General features: G+C 42.0%; 1 protein-coding gene and 1 long non-coding RNA gene across 2 annotated transcripts; both read left to right on the forward strand.

Annotated features, from left to right (window-relative positions):
• Positions 1–1,622: 1,622 nt before the first annotated feature.
• LOC147151072 (uncharacterized) lies at positions 1,623–8,459 on the forward strand. The gene is made up of 3 exons (XR_015085733.1): positions 1,623–2,040; positions 4,106–4,304; positions 7,710–8,459. It is a non-coding gene; the product is annotated as an uncharacterized LOC147151072 (long non-coding RNA).
• Positions 8,460–13,827: 5,368 nt separating this feature from the next.
• LOC147151073 (uncharacterized) lies at positions 13,828–15,203 on the forward strand. Its single transcript, XM_086024582.1, has 4 exons — positions 13,828–13,845; positions 13,952–14,915; positions 14,987–15,048; positions 15,117–15,203. Exons 1-2 carry the CDS (start codon positions 13,828–13,830, stop codon positions 14,840–14,842), a joined length of 909 nt encoding a protein of 302 aa, XP_085880708.1. The 3' UTR covers positions 14,843–14,915; positions 14,987–15,048; positions 15,117–15,203.
• The last annotated feature ends 1,772 nt before the right edge of the window (positions 15,204–16,975 follow it).

The raw sequence follows: 16,975 nt of genomic DNA on the forward strand, positions 1-16,975 counted from the left end.
GATATAAACTTAAAAAAAACAGTTCGGCGATTACAATGACTGAATATTTATTATTAGTATTATTAGTATTAATAAAAGTAGAAGCAGTTCTATTAATTTATTATTCAACTAAACTCGAGTTTAAACAGTTCCCACACTTGCCACCAGGAAGAGTCAAAGGACAAGTTCCATTTCAAGTCGTGGGCTGCTTTGGTTGCTTGCCACTGCCACGCCTAACATTGATAAAAGCAAAAAAGATTATTATTGTGAGAAATCATTAACATGATCAGTGCCTTCACATAAATGAATATAAATCAATGTAGGCCTATGTTCTTCTAGAAATTTTGGTAAGCTACTTTTGTTTTCTCAGTTTTGCTTCTGAATGTCGTTAACTGTTCTGTTTACAAATGCTTTTAAGTGTTGTGTCTTAATTTGTGCGAAGCACACTGAGTTGCCTTGTGTATATGAAACGTGCTATACAAATAAGGCTGCCTTTCCTTGGATTACATTCGAGCCGAGAAGGTCATGGAATATGATTATCAGGAAAGGCAACATCACAGACATGTTTAAATGGCTCATACAAGATGAGGTCATTCAATCCATCAAGGAGAATCACATCAAGTGTCTGGGAAAGTGGTGTGATGAGTCACTGAAGGACAGAAACAACGTCCACAGAACTGAGAAACAACTAAAGGGATGGCTGGAGAACGTTGAGAAATTTAAATCTGGACTCCTTGGAAAGTTGAAGGCTGCATGGCTATACCAACATGGTCGAATTCCATATACCTCAAGTTTGGGCATCTGCAACTACCTCAGTCATCCATTGTTGAAGAATTTAGGGTGGCAATGTGAACGCTCGCCATGAACTTCAGGAACTCAAGAGACAGCAAGGTAAAGCAAAGCTGGGGCCGCCTAACCGGCCGAATGGATCCTGGGACGTCTACTTGCTTGCGGCCTCCCTGGCAGTGGACTTTTTTGTTAAGTTTGGGAAGACCTTTTATAAAATGGCTTATTATGGTCACATAGCGAGAAAAAATAATAAGGCAAGACAGATTTACATCCATTGGCAAGCAACATTTGAAACACAGTTACACGAAGTCCATGTCACACTCAATGGGAATTGAAAAGTTGACTTAATGAAGATATTGTTTCCAGAGGTGGGCAATCCGTCTCAGGGACGGCCCGGCAAAAAAAAGGCTAAAGTGCCCAGCTCTGATTGTTTCATCACCGGATTCTGAAACTAAGGACCCTTTTGGCTCAAATATATATCCCCGTTGGCACAGTTCGTCTTTCATAGGTGTGCCTAGGCCATTTTTGCGGGTGCTGAAGCACCCCTGAAGCAAACGATTGCACCCCGAACATCCTTTAGGTCTTTTTTTATTTTTATTTATTTTTTTACTTTGTGTTCTTTTTAACAAACTAGAAAATTGTATAAAAAAAACATACTTCAATACGTACATACATACATACATACATACTTGGTTGAACCGTAATACTTTTAACAAGAAAATTACAGCACACCCCTCATTTGCTTAAAAATGGTTTGATCCACTCCACAGGCGGTGTCCGATGTCTCTCTGATTATAAACGGCGAGCCCAGTTGATCTGTGCAATGTGCGCGGAGGTCTCTGTTTCTTCCTCGGGTGAACATGTGACAGTGTGCCTTGCTTTAAAAAGGATGTGGCAAACTTATCATTTACCACTCAATACCAACGCATTATTATCAATACCAGGCTATTTTTTGCTGCATTTACTGTTCAGTCATGTTGCTAGGTAGAAATTAGCTGAGTTTTTTTTTTTTTTCAAACTAGGAAACGTCACAGCTGGTCAAACAGTAGAGCTGTCTCTTCCCTTTTTGATTGGAATGACAGAATCAAGCATATGCAAAGTGTATGTGTTAATATTAAAGCCTGCAGTGCTGCTATTGTCTAGCTACTGACGTGTCTGTGCGTGTGTACTGACAGATTAGTAGCGTCATGGAAATAAGATTGTTTTTCAGCAAACAAGAGCCCATGTTCAGGGAAGAGTGTTCGATCAAGTGGTCAATCCTTCTAGAATGATGTAAGTTGGAGCTATGTAACCATTTATTACAAAATTAAAAACCATTTATTACATTTATTTAAAAAAAACCCATAAAAATGTATTGCTTGGTTATCTGCCTTTTTTGGTTGATGGTAGCGAGACAGGGCTTTACATACTGTATTAGTATTCAGTTTAATGTTATGTTTAAATCATTTTGTGTCAGTATATTTACATTTTAGTTATTTGTTTCCTCATCCCATCATTCAAAATCACACACACACATAAAGTCGCTGTCCTGTGAAAAACACTTATGTCCATTTTTTTCCCGGGTCTCCGTGTTACAAACATCACATTAATGTGAAAATGTTTTTTTTTTAAATGACAAAATTGGACATATGTGTTTTTCACAGGACAGCGACGATATATCAGTGGACTTCATTCGAGACAGGACATGACATGGTTTAGTAGTTGCTAAATTTCAGTCTATGAGTAGGAGATGAATTGAGGAGGAGGAGACTGCATTTCAACAAAAAAAATGGTAGAAAATTTTGTACTTACTGTAGTGGGCTGTTTTACTCCAGAAGCGTGCGGGGCTGCTGTATCAAAAGAAGTTGTCCTCCCGAAATAAGAAATAAGGCAAGGCAACTTTATTTATATAAAGCACATTTCATACACAAGGCAACTCAATGTGCTTCTCATATGTTACCATATGTCTATATTTTACAATTACAATTGTTTTCTCCTGTTCTGTTCCTCATTGAAAGAACTTTTATGATGATGAAGAAGTGAGAATGATCCTTTTTTGTTATGTACAATTGCATACACGAAACTTGACCATCACTGTGAACACACATTGTTAATGGCATCCACTGGATCATGGGGCTGCTGATATGATATGGTTTACTCGCACACTCCCTGCGCACGTTTTGGGAGTAGCAAGCGCCCCTCAACCCCCCCTCCAACCCCCACATACAGCCCCCTCCTTCCCAGTCCTTGTAGCACCCATTGACCTCTCTGTAGCAACCCCTAAACCTCAGACCCTAGAATCCCCCCTGCTCAATTTTATCAATGACAATATGACAACAACAACCATACGGCGTCATCACTCAATTCCAACTGGTGGGTGCAATTAAGCCACGGTCCAGTCAGCGACCTGACGTCCCATCCGATCTTAAAATGGCATCTTGCATTAAAATTAACTAGGCGTGCTGTTTTGGCAAATACAGGACAGGACACAAACACCGGATATTTATTCAACTTTGCAATATAGCTCCATTTCCCCAACAGTACCTCGAAGGAAAAGAAAGTGGCCCTCGAGGACTGGAGTTTGACACCCCTGCTTTAAGCACTGTCTTAATTTAGAATAACAGAACATTTAAAAATAAAAAATAATCCTGATCTTGTGTCTAGTTAAGCAATGGAAGCATTACAACACGAGACTACACCCAAATAACAATGGAATGATGACGTCTGTGATTTTGCCGATAGCTGACGACATTTCTCGCTAGACTTGAGCTGAAAAGACTAAGGATTTATTTTAGCACTGTGCTATGCCCTATTGCAAAAACTTCAGTTGGCCAAAAGAGAAACAGATCAAAAATGTAGATTTGAAAAACATAATCTTGTAAAAACATTGCAGTTTTTACACGGGAAATTAAAGTACATTTCCGATTAGCAGCTAACAGCTCATGTTATCAGCTACTGTTAGCTGTCTACCACACATTCTTTTGGAGTTTGAGTTCCAGATTCTTGTTTAATGTTTGAACTGTGTTTTAGTGCATATAGAAGCTAGTCTGCTAACCTACAGCTAGCGTGAGGAGTAGGTTAGTCAGCTTGTATATCGGCTGTCTGGCTAGGTTAGTGCTATCATTAGCAGTCAACTCCAGTGCCTTTGGGAATTTGGGTTCCAGATTTGTGTTCAACGTTCGGACCATCTTAGAGTCAGAATAGCAGCTAGCGGGCTAACCCACAGCTAGTGGCAACAGCTAACGTTAGTGGTCAAATTCACATGCTTTACAAGCTTGGGTTCCAGATTCTTGTTTGACATTTAAACCGTGTTCGTGACCAACCTACTGTTTACTAGAGTGGGGCACATATCTTTCAGGCCAAGTTCAAGTCCAAGTCTTGAGGTTGCAAGTCAAGTCTCAAGTGCTTGGCCACGAGTCCAAGTCAAAAGCTAGAACAAACGGCAGTGCTGAAGCAGCTTGTTGCTCCAAGTTTACCATGCTGGCGATTGTTTGTGTGTTGTCGCATTTGTTGACTCTACGCCATAAATGTTGGACGTTGCCCGGGCGCATGAAAAGGTAGGGAGACAGAGAGGTACAACTTACGAGCCGGCACACACACGCACACATTTGGAGCAAGGAGAGAAAATGAGAGCAAGCCACACCACAGAGACTGTTCACGAGTCCCAAAATAAGAGTCCGAGTCAAGTCTTTGAGTCTTTCGTGGACAAGTCTAAGTCGAGTTGCAGGTCTAAAAAAATAGCGATTTAAGTCCCTCCCACGAGTCCAAGTCAGAGTTGCGAGTCCCCATCTTTGCGGCTTACTCTAGCACAGCTGGGGTCAACCGTTTTAAAAGTGAGAGCTACTTCTTGGCTACTGATTAGTGCGAATGGCAACCAGTTTGATACACGCTTTTAAAATAATAAGTGTGCTGAAATTATATGTATGTATTATATATTCACATGTTATTATTATGGGTTAGGGTTAGTCATGGTATGATCTGATTAATAACCACATAAACAGAAAACTTTAAAACATTTAATAGTACATTAACAAAAAAAGGTTCGAAAATTACTAAAAGAAAGGAAATAATAGAAAAATCTATGCACCACATCACTTATCACCACTTGTCGGTCGCTAGACTCCATTGTTGGACCTGGGATACCTTCTTTCACGGCTACTATTAGTGTAGGTCCTCATTCACTGTCGCCAAAAGTGGGACTGTGGTTGCCATTTTTGGAAGGGATTTTGGGCCTCTCCCCGGGGGGAAGAGGCTGAATGCCGAGAATCAGCAGCACAGAGCAAAGACCTCAGACAGGTCTTGAGCATGCTGCGCCAAGCCCGTGCCGGACCACGCATCAAGACCGCCCTCGTGAAGGACGCCAGTGGAAATCACCACAAAAAGCGACTGCCTTGAACGCTGGAAAGAGCACTGGAAAGCCACCTCCTTCATCATCCTCCAGTTCCAACCGCCCCCTATTTGGGTACTGCTGCCAACTCCGCCACCCCAAACCCCAACTGCAAAATTGACCCAGTCACAACTGATGAGGTCAAAGAAGCAATTCAGACACTCAAGAATCGCAAGGCCCTTGGAATCTGTGCCAACACTGCGGAGCTGCTCAAGGAAGGTGGTGACTCCATGGTCCAGTGGCTCACCCACATCATTAACCACGTGGGTGGCAGAGCGGCCCCCCCACAGACTGGACCCACCCTGCCCTTTTGTAAGCGCAAAGGCGACAAGCTACTCTGTAGCAACTCCAGACACATTATTTTGCTTTCCATACCTGCAAAACTGTTCAGCCGTATCCTTCTCACCCGTGCTCTTCTTGCCCTTAGAAGTGCTGCCCTCAACAAGCCGGCTTCATGCCCCACCGGACCCACCATAGATCATATCTCTGCTTTTAGGCTCATTGTTGAGAAGGTCAGAGAGTTGAGCGAAAGAACCAACATCTCTTAATCGCTTTTATAGATCTCAAAGCTGCCTTTGACACGGTAGACCACACCTCCCTGTGGAACATCTTGAAGTACCTTAGAGTGCCACCCAAAATCACTACCTTGTTCCAGGGACTCTAAAACAACTCTTAGATCTGTGTTCGTGTGAACAGGAGGGACTCAGACTAGTCCTCCATCAACAGCGTAGTCTGACAGGGCTCTGACCTTTTCAACTGTGTCATTGACGACCTCATGACCGTGGGAGCATGTCTCAGGTGTGTCATTTGGCAACCTCAATCCAGCTGACCTTGAATATGCCGATGACACCACTCTGTTCAGTAACTTGCTCCAACACCTCAACAGTGCTCTCACCATATACCAAACAGAAGCAGCAAAGCTCGGCCTCCAAGTACGCTGGCAGAAAACAAAACTTATGCACATCGGTGACGGACCGTCCTCTTTCCCCTTGTCTTTCGGCTCGGACGAAGTGGAATTTGTCGATTCCTTCATCTACCCGGGCTCCACCATTACTAACAATGGCGATCTCAAGCCAGAGATCGGCCCCTCTGGTGTCACCACTCAGTGTCCCACAAGACCAAGCTGCGCGGCTACATCAGTCCTCCCCATTCTCCTGTATGGTGCGGAATCCTGGCCTTTAAACAAGACCCTGGCGAAGATGACAGAAGGCTTCGACAGCAGGGCACTCAGGACCATCATGAACATCAGATGGCACCTCCATGTTACTAACTCAGACCTCAGAAAATATACCCTTCAGCCCCCAGCATCTCGACTGGCATTCCAGATTACCCCTGGCTTACCCCACTCGTGCCATCTTTTCATTCAATCCGGTTACAGCTGGCAGGAAACACCGCACACCAGATGGCTTGATGTCATTAGGGAGGATCTTCAACACCAGGGGCTCACCCTGGAGGATGCAGCGGACCTGGCCCAAGACCGTGGTCATTAGCGGGCCCTGGTGAAGCTGATCGTCTCTACGCACTGTGACGACCCCGCCGAATGAGACCAGGCCCTCGCATCGCAAGAGCAATATTATTACTATTATTATTATTATTTTTGGCCTACTGTATCCTCCCCTGTAGAATGTATTTATTTTGTAGGTGTCAAGGGAGGATCGCTCCTCCTTCGAGGCGACAAGTAGGAAACCCAGAGACAATAGACACCAACACCTGGTATGAGGTCGGCCGGGAGAGATGAGACTACCAGTGAATAGGTTCAGAGCTCTCCCGTTCCTTCTAGAACTTGAGCTTTTATTGAGAATCGAACGAAAAATCGAAATATGACAACATCGTAATCAATACTAGATAACATAGAATACATAAAAAGATGTTTACTCTGACCACATCCACAGCTTCCCCTTGTCCTGGTTGTACTCCCTATCTTCGTATTAACAGACTGAACGGTCAGTTAATTCTGACCGTGACCTCGTCCAATGTCATGAAGTCTGGTCAGTGCACACTATGTGTAAACTATAGTTACCTAAATTGAGTATGATAAAGAAGAACATTACAATTGATAATGTAGAATACATATCGATTCTCAGTGGGAGTGTTGGTTTGCGTGTCTATTGACAAAAATTGCTCCAGAGGACACCACGTCATGTAAATGTACTTTTAAAAGGAAAAAAATAGGCGACTGTACGGAGGGTAGGCCTGATGACAGTCAGCCAGTGCAAGCCCGGTTGCAAGACAACAATCTTCAGCACAAATCGGATGTTAATCAGCAGACAGACACTCAGCGACATGAGGGAAGTAAGTATGCCAGACACGTAGACAATGCGCTTGTGTATAAGGCGTCGAAATAAGACACAAAGGCTGAAAAAACTTGAACGTTGGTCTGTCGCTGTCATCTATGGATAAGCATCATTTGAGGACATGAATCACCCAACAGGTTTTTTTTTTTTTTTTTACCTAAGACCAAAAATAGACCACGGCTACTACATTTTGGTCCTCGAAATGTCCAGAGCAAAGCCATATCATTGAGAATAGTGGTCTGAATTAAAGTTCAGCTTTCATTTGTCCTTGTCCATTTCAGAATGAAGCTCCTTATTGCGCTAAGCACTTTTCCAGATTCATCAGCGCACTCCCATTCCCAAGATGACTGCGCCCACGAAACCAGGGTTCGCCTCTCACAAAAATAGCCCCAAAAGGGAGATTCAGGGATTGATAGAAGACTCCGAAAGAAATACGTGAATGTTATCTATCTATTGGCTTACATTTCATGACATATTGATTGGTTTGACAGACGACTGGACTTGGACCAACACTGCGCTCAACTTTCTTTCGAATTCAATGTTGCTTCTTCTCTTTCAGGCAATCTACTGTAGATGATACAATTTCAAAGATGATGAGGAAATATGACAGTTAAGGAACAAGGAAATTAATTGTTGTTGGGAGTGAGCGCATGCCTGCATGGATCACGCGACGTCCCCGTATGATAACAAAGGCGCTCTTTTGTCAACTCCTTCCTTCCTAGGGCAAAAAGGGCACAAAGAAAAAAAAATTGTTCCTCCGATAAGACACACCTTGACAATTGTGCGGGTGTGCACCATTTCTCAAAGACTCAATTAAATCGTGTCTCCCTGTTCCATACATGTACATGTATGTGTGTTGATTTTCTGCCTGGATCCCACTTCTGTCACCAACTGGCATGTCAGCATATTTCTCAAATGCAAATTGGACACTCAAAGAATACATGTGACATTTATGTTTCATCTTGTAATTACTCATTATGTGTGTGTGTTGTTTGGCCACTTACATTCCCAATAAATCTTTCATGCATGAATCATGATTTGATGATATGATTTATAATATAAAGATTTTTTTCTAGATTTATTAATATCGGCGAAAGCAACTTTTAAATAGATGTCCACTGTAGGAGTGTGACAAAATCTCGATATGGTGATACATTACAATGTTTTGTCTTCCGATCGATTATCGATACGCCTCCGCCAAGTATGGATATTTTTGATTAATATACGTCCGTTGTAAATACTCCTTTATTGTTCATTGCTTATTGGGCAATTACGCAGAGGAGCGGCGGGGAAGCGGGTGGAAGTCGTCAGGCGAAGAAGACAAACAAACAATAGGAGAGAACATGGCTCTAGCGAGCGAAAGACTTAAGTTAAACGATGCGCAGGCATCATACAAAAGGTGTGGCTGCATTTCGGACTTTACAGTAGTACGGATGGAACTAAGCTGGCGAAGGAATTTTCTATATGCAAGAACTGTCCCAGAAAATAATAAGGTGCACTTGAAACACGCCGAATATGCACAGACGCTTACAGCGGCATCGCGCTGCACCAGTCGCAAGCCAAAAAGTCACCCAGAGACTGTTAGATTTGCATCCTGGCCAGACCAGTGTGCTTTCTCTACTGCAAACAAAAATACTTAATCTTCAAATTTCCTTTAGATAGTCATGATGTACGTGTGTTGTTTTGCTGCATGGGTTCCCATTTCTGTAGCCAAAAATACAAAATCATGCCATGCCAGTTTAATTTCCCAGTTCAAATTCAACATTAAACAAGGAATATATTTTTTCATGTATTTTATGCTTTACTAATGACTCACTTGAGCCTACAGAAATGTCTTTGTTTCTTCCCATGCCAATTCGGGCAACAAATTGGCTTTTTTGCAACCACGGTGCATCTTGTGTTTTCTTTCTACCTCTTCTTGACAGGCGTGCTTATTTTGCGCCCCAAAATACCTTCACCATGCGAAACTGGACTTGTTGCAACACACACCCAAAAAAATATTGTTGCATGTTTTCAATAAAAATGTCGCCAAGTTGGTTGACACAAGTGGAATGCTTGACATATTATCTTGGGAAGTGACCGGGGAAAGGCACAAAGAAATGACAGTGGTTGGGGCAGTTCTGTTTCTTTTGTTCTCTCTGTCAGCATCACTTGATGCCACGAAACCGGCACAATTTGTGACCAGCGTCACTTCCCTTCACCTTCCTCCTATAAATACACAAGCACGTACAGTATACATGCAAACACAGGCGACCACTTTAAGACTTAGCAACCCGGCAGAGTGGACAAAACTACACACATCGGTTTTATAACTGCAGATATACACATTTTTAAAATAACAAAACAAACAGGGGGAGGTAAGTGCTTTATAACTTTCAATTTATCATAACACGTTTGTAATTTTTTTGTAAACAACAGGTAACATTTGAAAAAAAATTAAAATGTCATGAAATATTTAATAAATATATAATTATGTATAAGCCACAATTATTTGGTAATATTTTCAAATGTTTTTTTTCCAGGTCAGAGGTAAGTGCATTTTTCCTTTACTTTTACATTGAACATTTATTTAAAATCGATTTTTTTTTTTTTATACCACAATTATTATTTTTTGTTTTACTTTGAGTTTTCTTAACGTACATATATTAAAATGGTTTCTCAATAAAGAAATATATTTTTGAATCTGTGACTACTAGAAAGAACGTAAAACATAAAATCCTTTATTGGGAAATCAATAACTTAAGTCTTAATTAAAACTAATTAATAAAAAAATATTACAAACAATTTTTTATGCAAATGTTTTAACTTCTCAGCCAAAATAGTTGGAATCAAAAACGTAAACAGCAGCAAGATTTTACAGACATTTTGAATAAAAACATTCTTGAAACACTTAAAATTTTTTAATGTCTTCATAGGAAATATAAATGAAACTATTTGAATTTAAGTACCAGGGAACATTGAAAGCAAACGTTAAGATTTATTTATTTATTTCAATATATTTTATTTGATAATATACTGTATTTTATACACATTTAGAAGAAAAACATTTTATATATTCATCAGGAAAATAACATTCTTTAAAGGAAAGTCAACCCAAACACATTTTTTTCAAGAATATGTTGTATGCAGACCCACTAGTTGAAACAAGGCAATATGATTAATGTGAAATATGAGTTAAGCAGCAAAATCCACCCATTTTTATCTCAGGGGGAGGCAATTTTGTCACTTCTGTCGACAGAAAATAACGTCCCAACTACTTAGGGCTCTGATAATGGCTCAGCCAGAGATGTCTGATTATGGTGGATTTTGTTGCTTAACTCATATTCCACAAACGCAATATAAATCTGAATGCTGTGTTTCAATTAGTGGGCCTGCATAGACATATTCTTAAAAAATTATGTTTGGGTTGACTTCCGCTTAGAAAATAAATCATTGGCAAAATTGAAAACATTAATATAATCGCAATACCGTGGGATAAAATTATGTAATAACACCTAAATTATACAGCATACTTACATAAATTCACATTTTGGCCCAAAACATCATAATATCCCGTACTAAGATAACTATAACATTTTGATTCATTTATGCCAAACAGTACCAGAATTTTGCATAAAATTGAAACTCAACTGCAACTGCAGAAAGTATCTGAATGAAAGTGACTGTTCAATTTTTGGGGATTAAGTGTCTGTTCACATTTTGCAGGTTCAAGGACAGAAACAATGAGTGCTGCACCATGGTTATCAGTTTTGATGGTGTTTTTCGGTAAATTATTTCTGTGCTGTGAAGAAAATGACTGGTCACATAAAGGGTAGGCGACTAATCTTTCTTATCTTCCCATCTTCACCCAAATTACGGCAACAGCTGTAGTAGGGACAGCAACTGGTGCTGCAACAACAACTGGTGATCCAACAACAACTGGAGTTTTAACTACAACTGAAGATGTGACAACAACTTTAGTAGAGACAACAACTGGAGTAGGGACAACAACTGATGGTGCAACAACCACTGGAGATTTAACTACAGCTGGAGAATCTACAACTGAAGTTGTCACAACAACTGGAATAGAGACAACAACTGGAGTTTTAACTACAACTGGAGAAGCAACAACTGAAGTTGTCACAACAACTGGAATAGAGACAACAACTGAAGTTGTCACAACAACTGGAATAGAGACAACAACCGGAGTAGGGACAACAACTGGAATAGAGACAACAATTGGAGTAGGAACAACAACTGAAGTTGTCACAACACCTGGAATAGAGACAACAACCGGAGTAGGGACAACAACTGAAGTTGTCACAACAACTGGAATAGAGTCAACAACAGAAGTTGTCACAACAACTGGAATAGAGACAACAACTGAAGTTGTCACAACAACTGGAATAGAGACAACAACCGGAGTAGGAACAACAACTGAAGTTGTCACAACAACTGGAATAGAGACAACAACCGGAGTAGGCACAACAACTGGAATAGAGACAACAACTGGAATAGAGACAACAACTGAAGTTGTCACAACAACTGGAATAGAGACAACAACTGGAGTAGGGACAACAACTGGAATAGAGACAACAACTGGAATAGAGACAACAACTGAAGTTGTCACAACAACTGGAATAGAGACAACAACCGGAGTAGGAACAACAACTGGAATAGAGACAACAACCGGAGTAGGAACAACAACTGAAGTTGTCACAACAACTGGAATAGAGACAACAACTGAAGTTGTCACAACAACTGGAATAGAGACAACAACCGGAGTAGGCACAACAACTGGAATAGAGACAACAACTGGAATAGAGACAACAACTGAAGTTGTCACAACAACTGGAATAGAGACAACAACCGGAGTAGGCACAACAACTGGAATAGAGACAACAACTGGAATAGAGACAACAACTGAAGTTGTCACAACAACTGGAATAGAGACAACAACCGGAGTAGGAACAACAACTGAAGTTATCACAACAACTGGAATAGAGACAACAACCGGAGTAGGCACAACAACTGGAATAGAGACAACAACTGCAATAGAGACAACAACTGAAGTTGTCACAACAACTGGAATAGAGATAACAACCGGAGTAGGAACAACGACTGAAGTTGTCACAACAACTGGAATAGAGACAACAACCGGAGTAGGGACAACAACTGGAATAGAGACAACAACTGGAGTAGGGACAACAACTGAAGTTGTCACAACAACTGGAATAGAGACAACAACCGGAGTAGGGACAACAACTGGAATAGAGACAACAACTGGAGTAGGGACAACAACTGAAGTTGTCACAACAACTGGAATAGAGACAACAACCGGAGTAGGGACAACAACTGAAGATGTCACAACAACTGGAATAGAGACAACAACCGGAGTAGGGACAACAACTGGAATAGAGACAACAACTGGAGTAGGGACAACAACTGAAGTTGTCACAACAACTGGAATAGAGACAACAACCGGAGTAGGGACAACAACTGAAGTTGTCACAACAACTGGAATAGAGACAACAACTGAAGTTGTCACAACAACTGGAATAGAGACAACAACCGGAGTAGGCACAACAACTGGAATAGAGACAACAACTGGAATAGAGACAACAACTGAAGTTGTCACAACAACTGGAATAGAGACAACAACTGAAGTTGTCACAACAACTGGAATAGAGACAACAACCGGAGTAGGAACAACAACTGAAGTTATCACAACAACTGGAATAGAGACAACAACCGGAGTAGGCACAACAACTGGAATAGAGACAACAACTGGAATAGAGACAACAACTGAAGTTGTCACAACAACTGGAATAGAGACAACAACCGGAGTAGGAACAACGACTGAAGTTGTCACAACAACTGGAATAGAGACAACAACCGGAGTAGGGACAACAACTGGAATAGAGACAACAACTGGAGTAGGGACAACAACTGAAGTTGTCACAACAACTGGAATAGAGACAACAACCGGAGTAGGGACAACAACTGAAGATGTCACAACAACTGGAATAGAGACAACAACCGGAGTAGGGACAACAACTGGAATAGAGACAACAACTGGAGTAGTCACAACAACTGGAATAGAGACAACAACCGGAGTAGGGACAACAACTGAAGATGTCACAACAACTGGAATAGAGACAACAACCGGAGTAGGGACAACAACTGGAATAGAGACAACAACTGGAGTAGGGACAACAACTGAAGTTGTCACAACAACTGGAATAGAGACAACAACCGGAGTAGGGACAACAACTGAAGTTGTCACAACAACTGGAATAGAGACAACAACTGGAGTAGGGACAACAACTGGTAGTGCAACAATCACTGGAGTTTTAACTACAACTGGAGATGCTACAACTGAAGTCGTGACATCAACTGAAGTAGAGACAACAACTGGTGATGCAACAACAACTGGAGGTTTAACTACAACTAGAGAAGCAACAACGGGAGGTGAGACAACAACTGGAGTAGAGACAACAACAGGAGTAGTGGCAACAACCGAAGGTGGGACAACTACTGGTAGTGCAACAACCACTGGAGCAGCGGCAACAACTGGTGCAACCACGACTGCAGGTTCAAACACAACAGGGACCTCAACGACAACCACCGTAGCTCCGACAACCAACAGTACAACAACGACCGCAGGTTCAAACACAACAGGGACCTCAACAATAACCACCGTAGCTCCGACAACCAACGGTACAACAACGACCGCAGGTTCAAACACAACAGGGACCTCAACAATAACCACCGTAGCTCCGACAACCAACGGTACAACAACGACCGCAGGTTCAAACACAACAGGGACCTCAACAATAACCACCGTAGCTCCGACAACCAACGGTACAACAACGACCGCAGATTCAAACACAACAGGGACCTCAACGACAACCACCGTCGCTCCGACAACCAACAGTACAACAACGACCGCAGGTTCAAACACAACAGGGACCTCAACAACAACCACGGTAGCTCCGACAACCAACAGTACAACAACGACCGCAGGTTCAAACACAACAGGGACCTCAACAACAACCACGGTAGCTCCGACAACCAACAGTACAACAACGACCGCAGGTTCAAACACAACAGGGACCTCAACAACAACCACGGTAGCTCCGACAACCAACAGTACAACAACGACCGCAGGTTCAAACACAACAGGGACCTCAACAACCACGGTAGCTCCGACAACCAACAGTACAACAACGACCGCAGGTTCAAACACAACAGGGACCTCAACAACAACCACGGTAGCTCCGACAATCAACAGTACAACAACGACTGCAGGTTCAAATACAACAAGAGGCTCAACAACAACCATTGGTGCAACCACTCTCTCTACGACAACCACAACCCTTGCACCACCCCCGGTTGTTGTTGTGACTGTAGTTGTTGTTGCGGTAGTGTTTGAACCATATGTACCAGAACTGGCTAACCCCAACAGTGTACAATTTCTTGCTCTCGCTCGAAGAATCTTCTTGGTGGTGAGTACAATGCTCGTTTGGTGTTTCATTGTTTGGCGTCACTGGAGCTAACGTTTACATTATCGCCACAGTATGACAACTTATACAGAGCAACGTACCCCACTTACTCTCGCTGTGTCGTTAGAGGCTTCAGGTAAAATCGCCTCACAACCGATGCGGATGTCGTCATATAAGAATGTCAATAACACATCGGTATCGCAGGCCCGCTGTGACCCGGGTCCGAATGGAAAACACAGAGGCAGAGGTGGACATCCTGTTCAACGACAACACCACAACAGGCGAAGCGATTCCCAGCTCGGACGACGTAGTCGAAACGTTACAAGTGGCCGTGGCCGACCCCACCAACAACTTCAACCTCACTTTTGACGTGCAGTCCATTCAAGTTGCTGGTAAGCTATCGCTCATCCGGTCGGGATCCACTTCTGAATTCATCCGCTTACTGTTTTGCGATATTTACAGAGACAAATACAACCAACACAACAACAGTCGCGCCGGCAACTACCGCCGAGGCGCTCAGGATACGACGGTTGACTTTCCGATCGGCGGGAGAGAAGTTCATCATCGACTTGTTGGATTCATCTTCGCCAGCATTTATCGGTCGAGCCTTCACTATCGCGGCGACGGTAAGCACCAGATCTAGCACCTACTGATATGAAACATTTTTTTAAATGCTGACAAATGTCAGTATTTCTCTCGTACAATGCTAACATTTGTTTCATATTTCACCACCGTTGGGAACATTTCGGCTTTAACTGTGCGAAAATATGAATTTTCTCATTTAAAATCGGACCTTTCTCTTGCCCAATGATACCATCCATCTTTGTAGTATTTCACCGGAGTCGTGGTAACATTGCGTCTTCAATCGTGTAAAATTACGACTTAACACTCATACAATTCCGACAATTTAATGCTGACATTTTTCTAGTAAAATGACAATTTCTGCTTGACATGATCAGCGTAGAAAAATTACACATTTAAATGTGCCAAATTACAGAATATACTTTTGTTTTCTTGTAAATGACAAAATATTTCTTGTAAGATCGTTTTATTCTTGTGAAATGCCAACATTTGCCTCACATTACGTCATCAATATTTGACTTTTTGAGAATGCTGACATTTTTTTTCATATTCTTTCAATGCTGTTTTTGGCAGTCTTACGACTTTATCCTTTGCTTGTGTTTCCACAGCTTGGACCTCTGTACCAAAAAAAAATCCCCTCAATCCGAACCCTGGTCGTGGTGTCATTCAGGTCAGTTGTCGCTGATGAAGTCACGGATGACATTAACTATGAAAATAAAAATAATTAGGGATGAGCGAGTATCAGGTTCAATTCCAGGTATGGGTATCAGGTCGATGTTGGCCCTATTTTAAGGTATTGGTTATCGTTGAGGCTGCCTATACCAGCCACCGGTACTGCAGGCCAAAAAAATTGGACATCGAGTAAGCCCTCCTCTGCAGTAGTTGGCGCTAAACTGCGGCAGTTTGACACATCGGCGCATCAGCATCAGCGTCAGAAAGAAGGGTCTTTGCTCACTATTTGTTGTCCTCGTGTTAAATGAAATTCAATCGGTACTCAGGAGTGGTGAGTACTCAAAGAGTCAATACTGGTATCGGTCTGAAAAAAAAGTCATATCGAACATCCTTAATAAAAATGATGATAATACAGATACAAGGTGTATGTATTTTCCGTCCGGCAGTAATGGCTCCATCATCAACGACTTGGAGTTGGGGTTTGTGTCCACCTCAGTGCCCAGCAGCGGGGTCATCGCCAGCGTTTTGGTGGACGCTGCGGCCAACATCACGGCCTTTGATGTGGACACTTCCTTCATTTTTGTGGATGGCTCACGTAAGACATTCAGAAATTGCCCATTTCCTGTTCAGATGAGTTGAATCAATAAATGACATTTGTTTCTCGTTTTGCAGAAGTTTCAAGTGGAACGAGTCACAAAACGAACCTGATTAGCGCCTCCACCCTGGTGCTGCTGTCATGGTTACTGGCAAAGCAGCAATAATTCAGCTTTTTTTTTTTCCAGGTCTGCACCAGAGGGAACATATGTCTG

The sequence above is a fragment of the Filicampus tigris genome, chromosome 2 (assembly GCF_054856515.1).
Source record: "Filicampus tigris isolate MCC_2025a chromosome 2, RoL_Ftig_1.0, whole genome shotgun sequence".
Taxonomy (NCBI): domain Eukaryota; kingdom Metazoa; phylum Chordata; class Actinopteri; order Syngnathiformes; family Syngnathidae; genus Filicampus; species Filicampus tigris.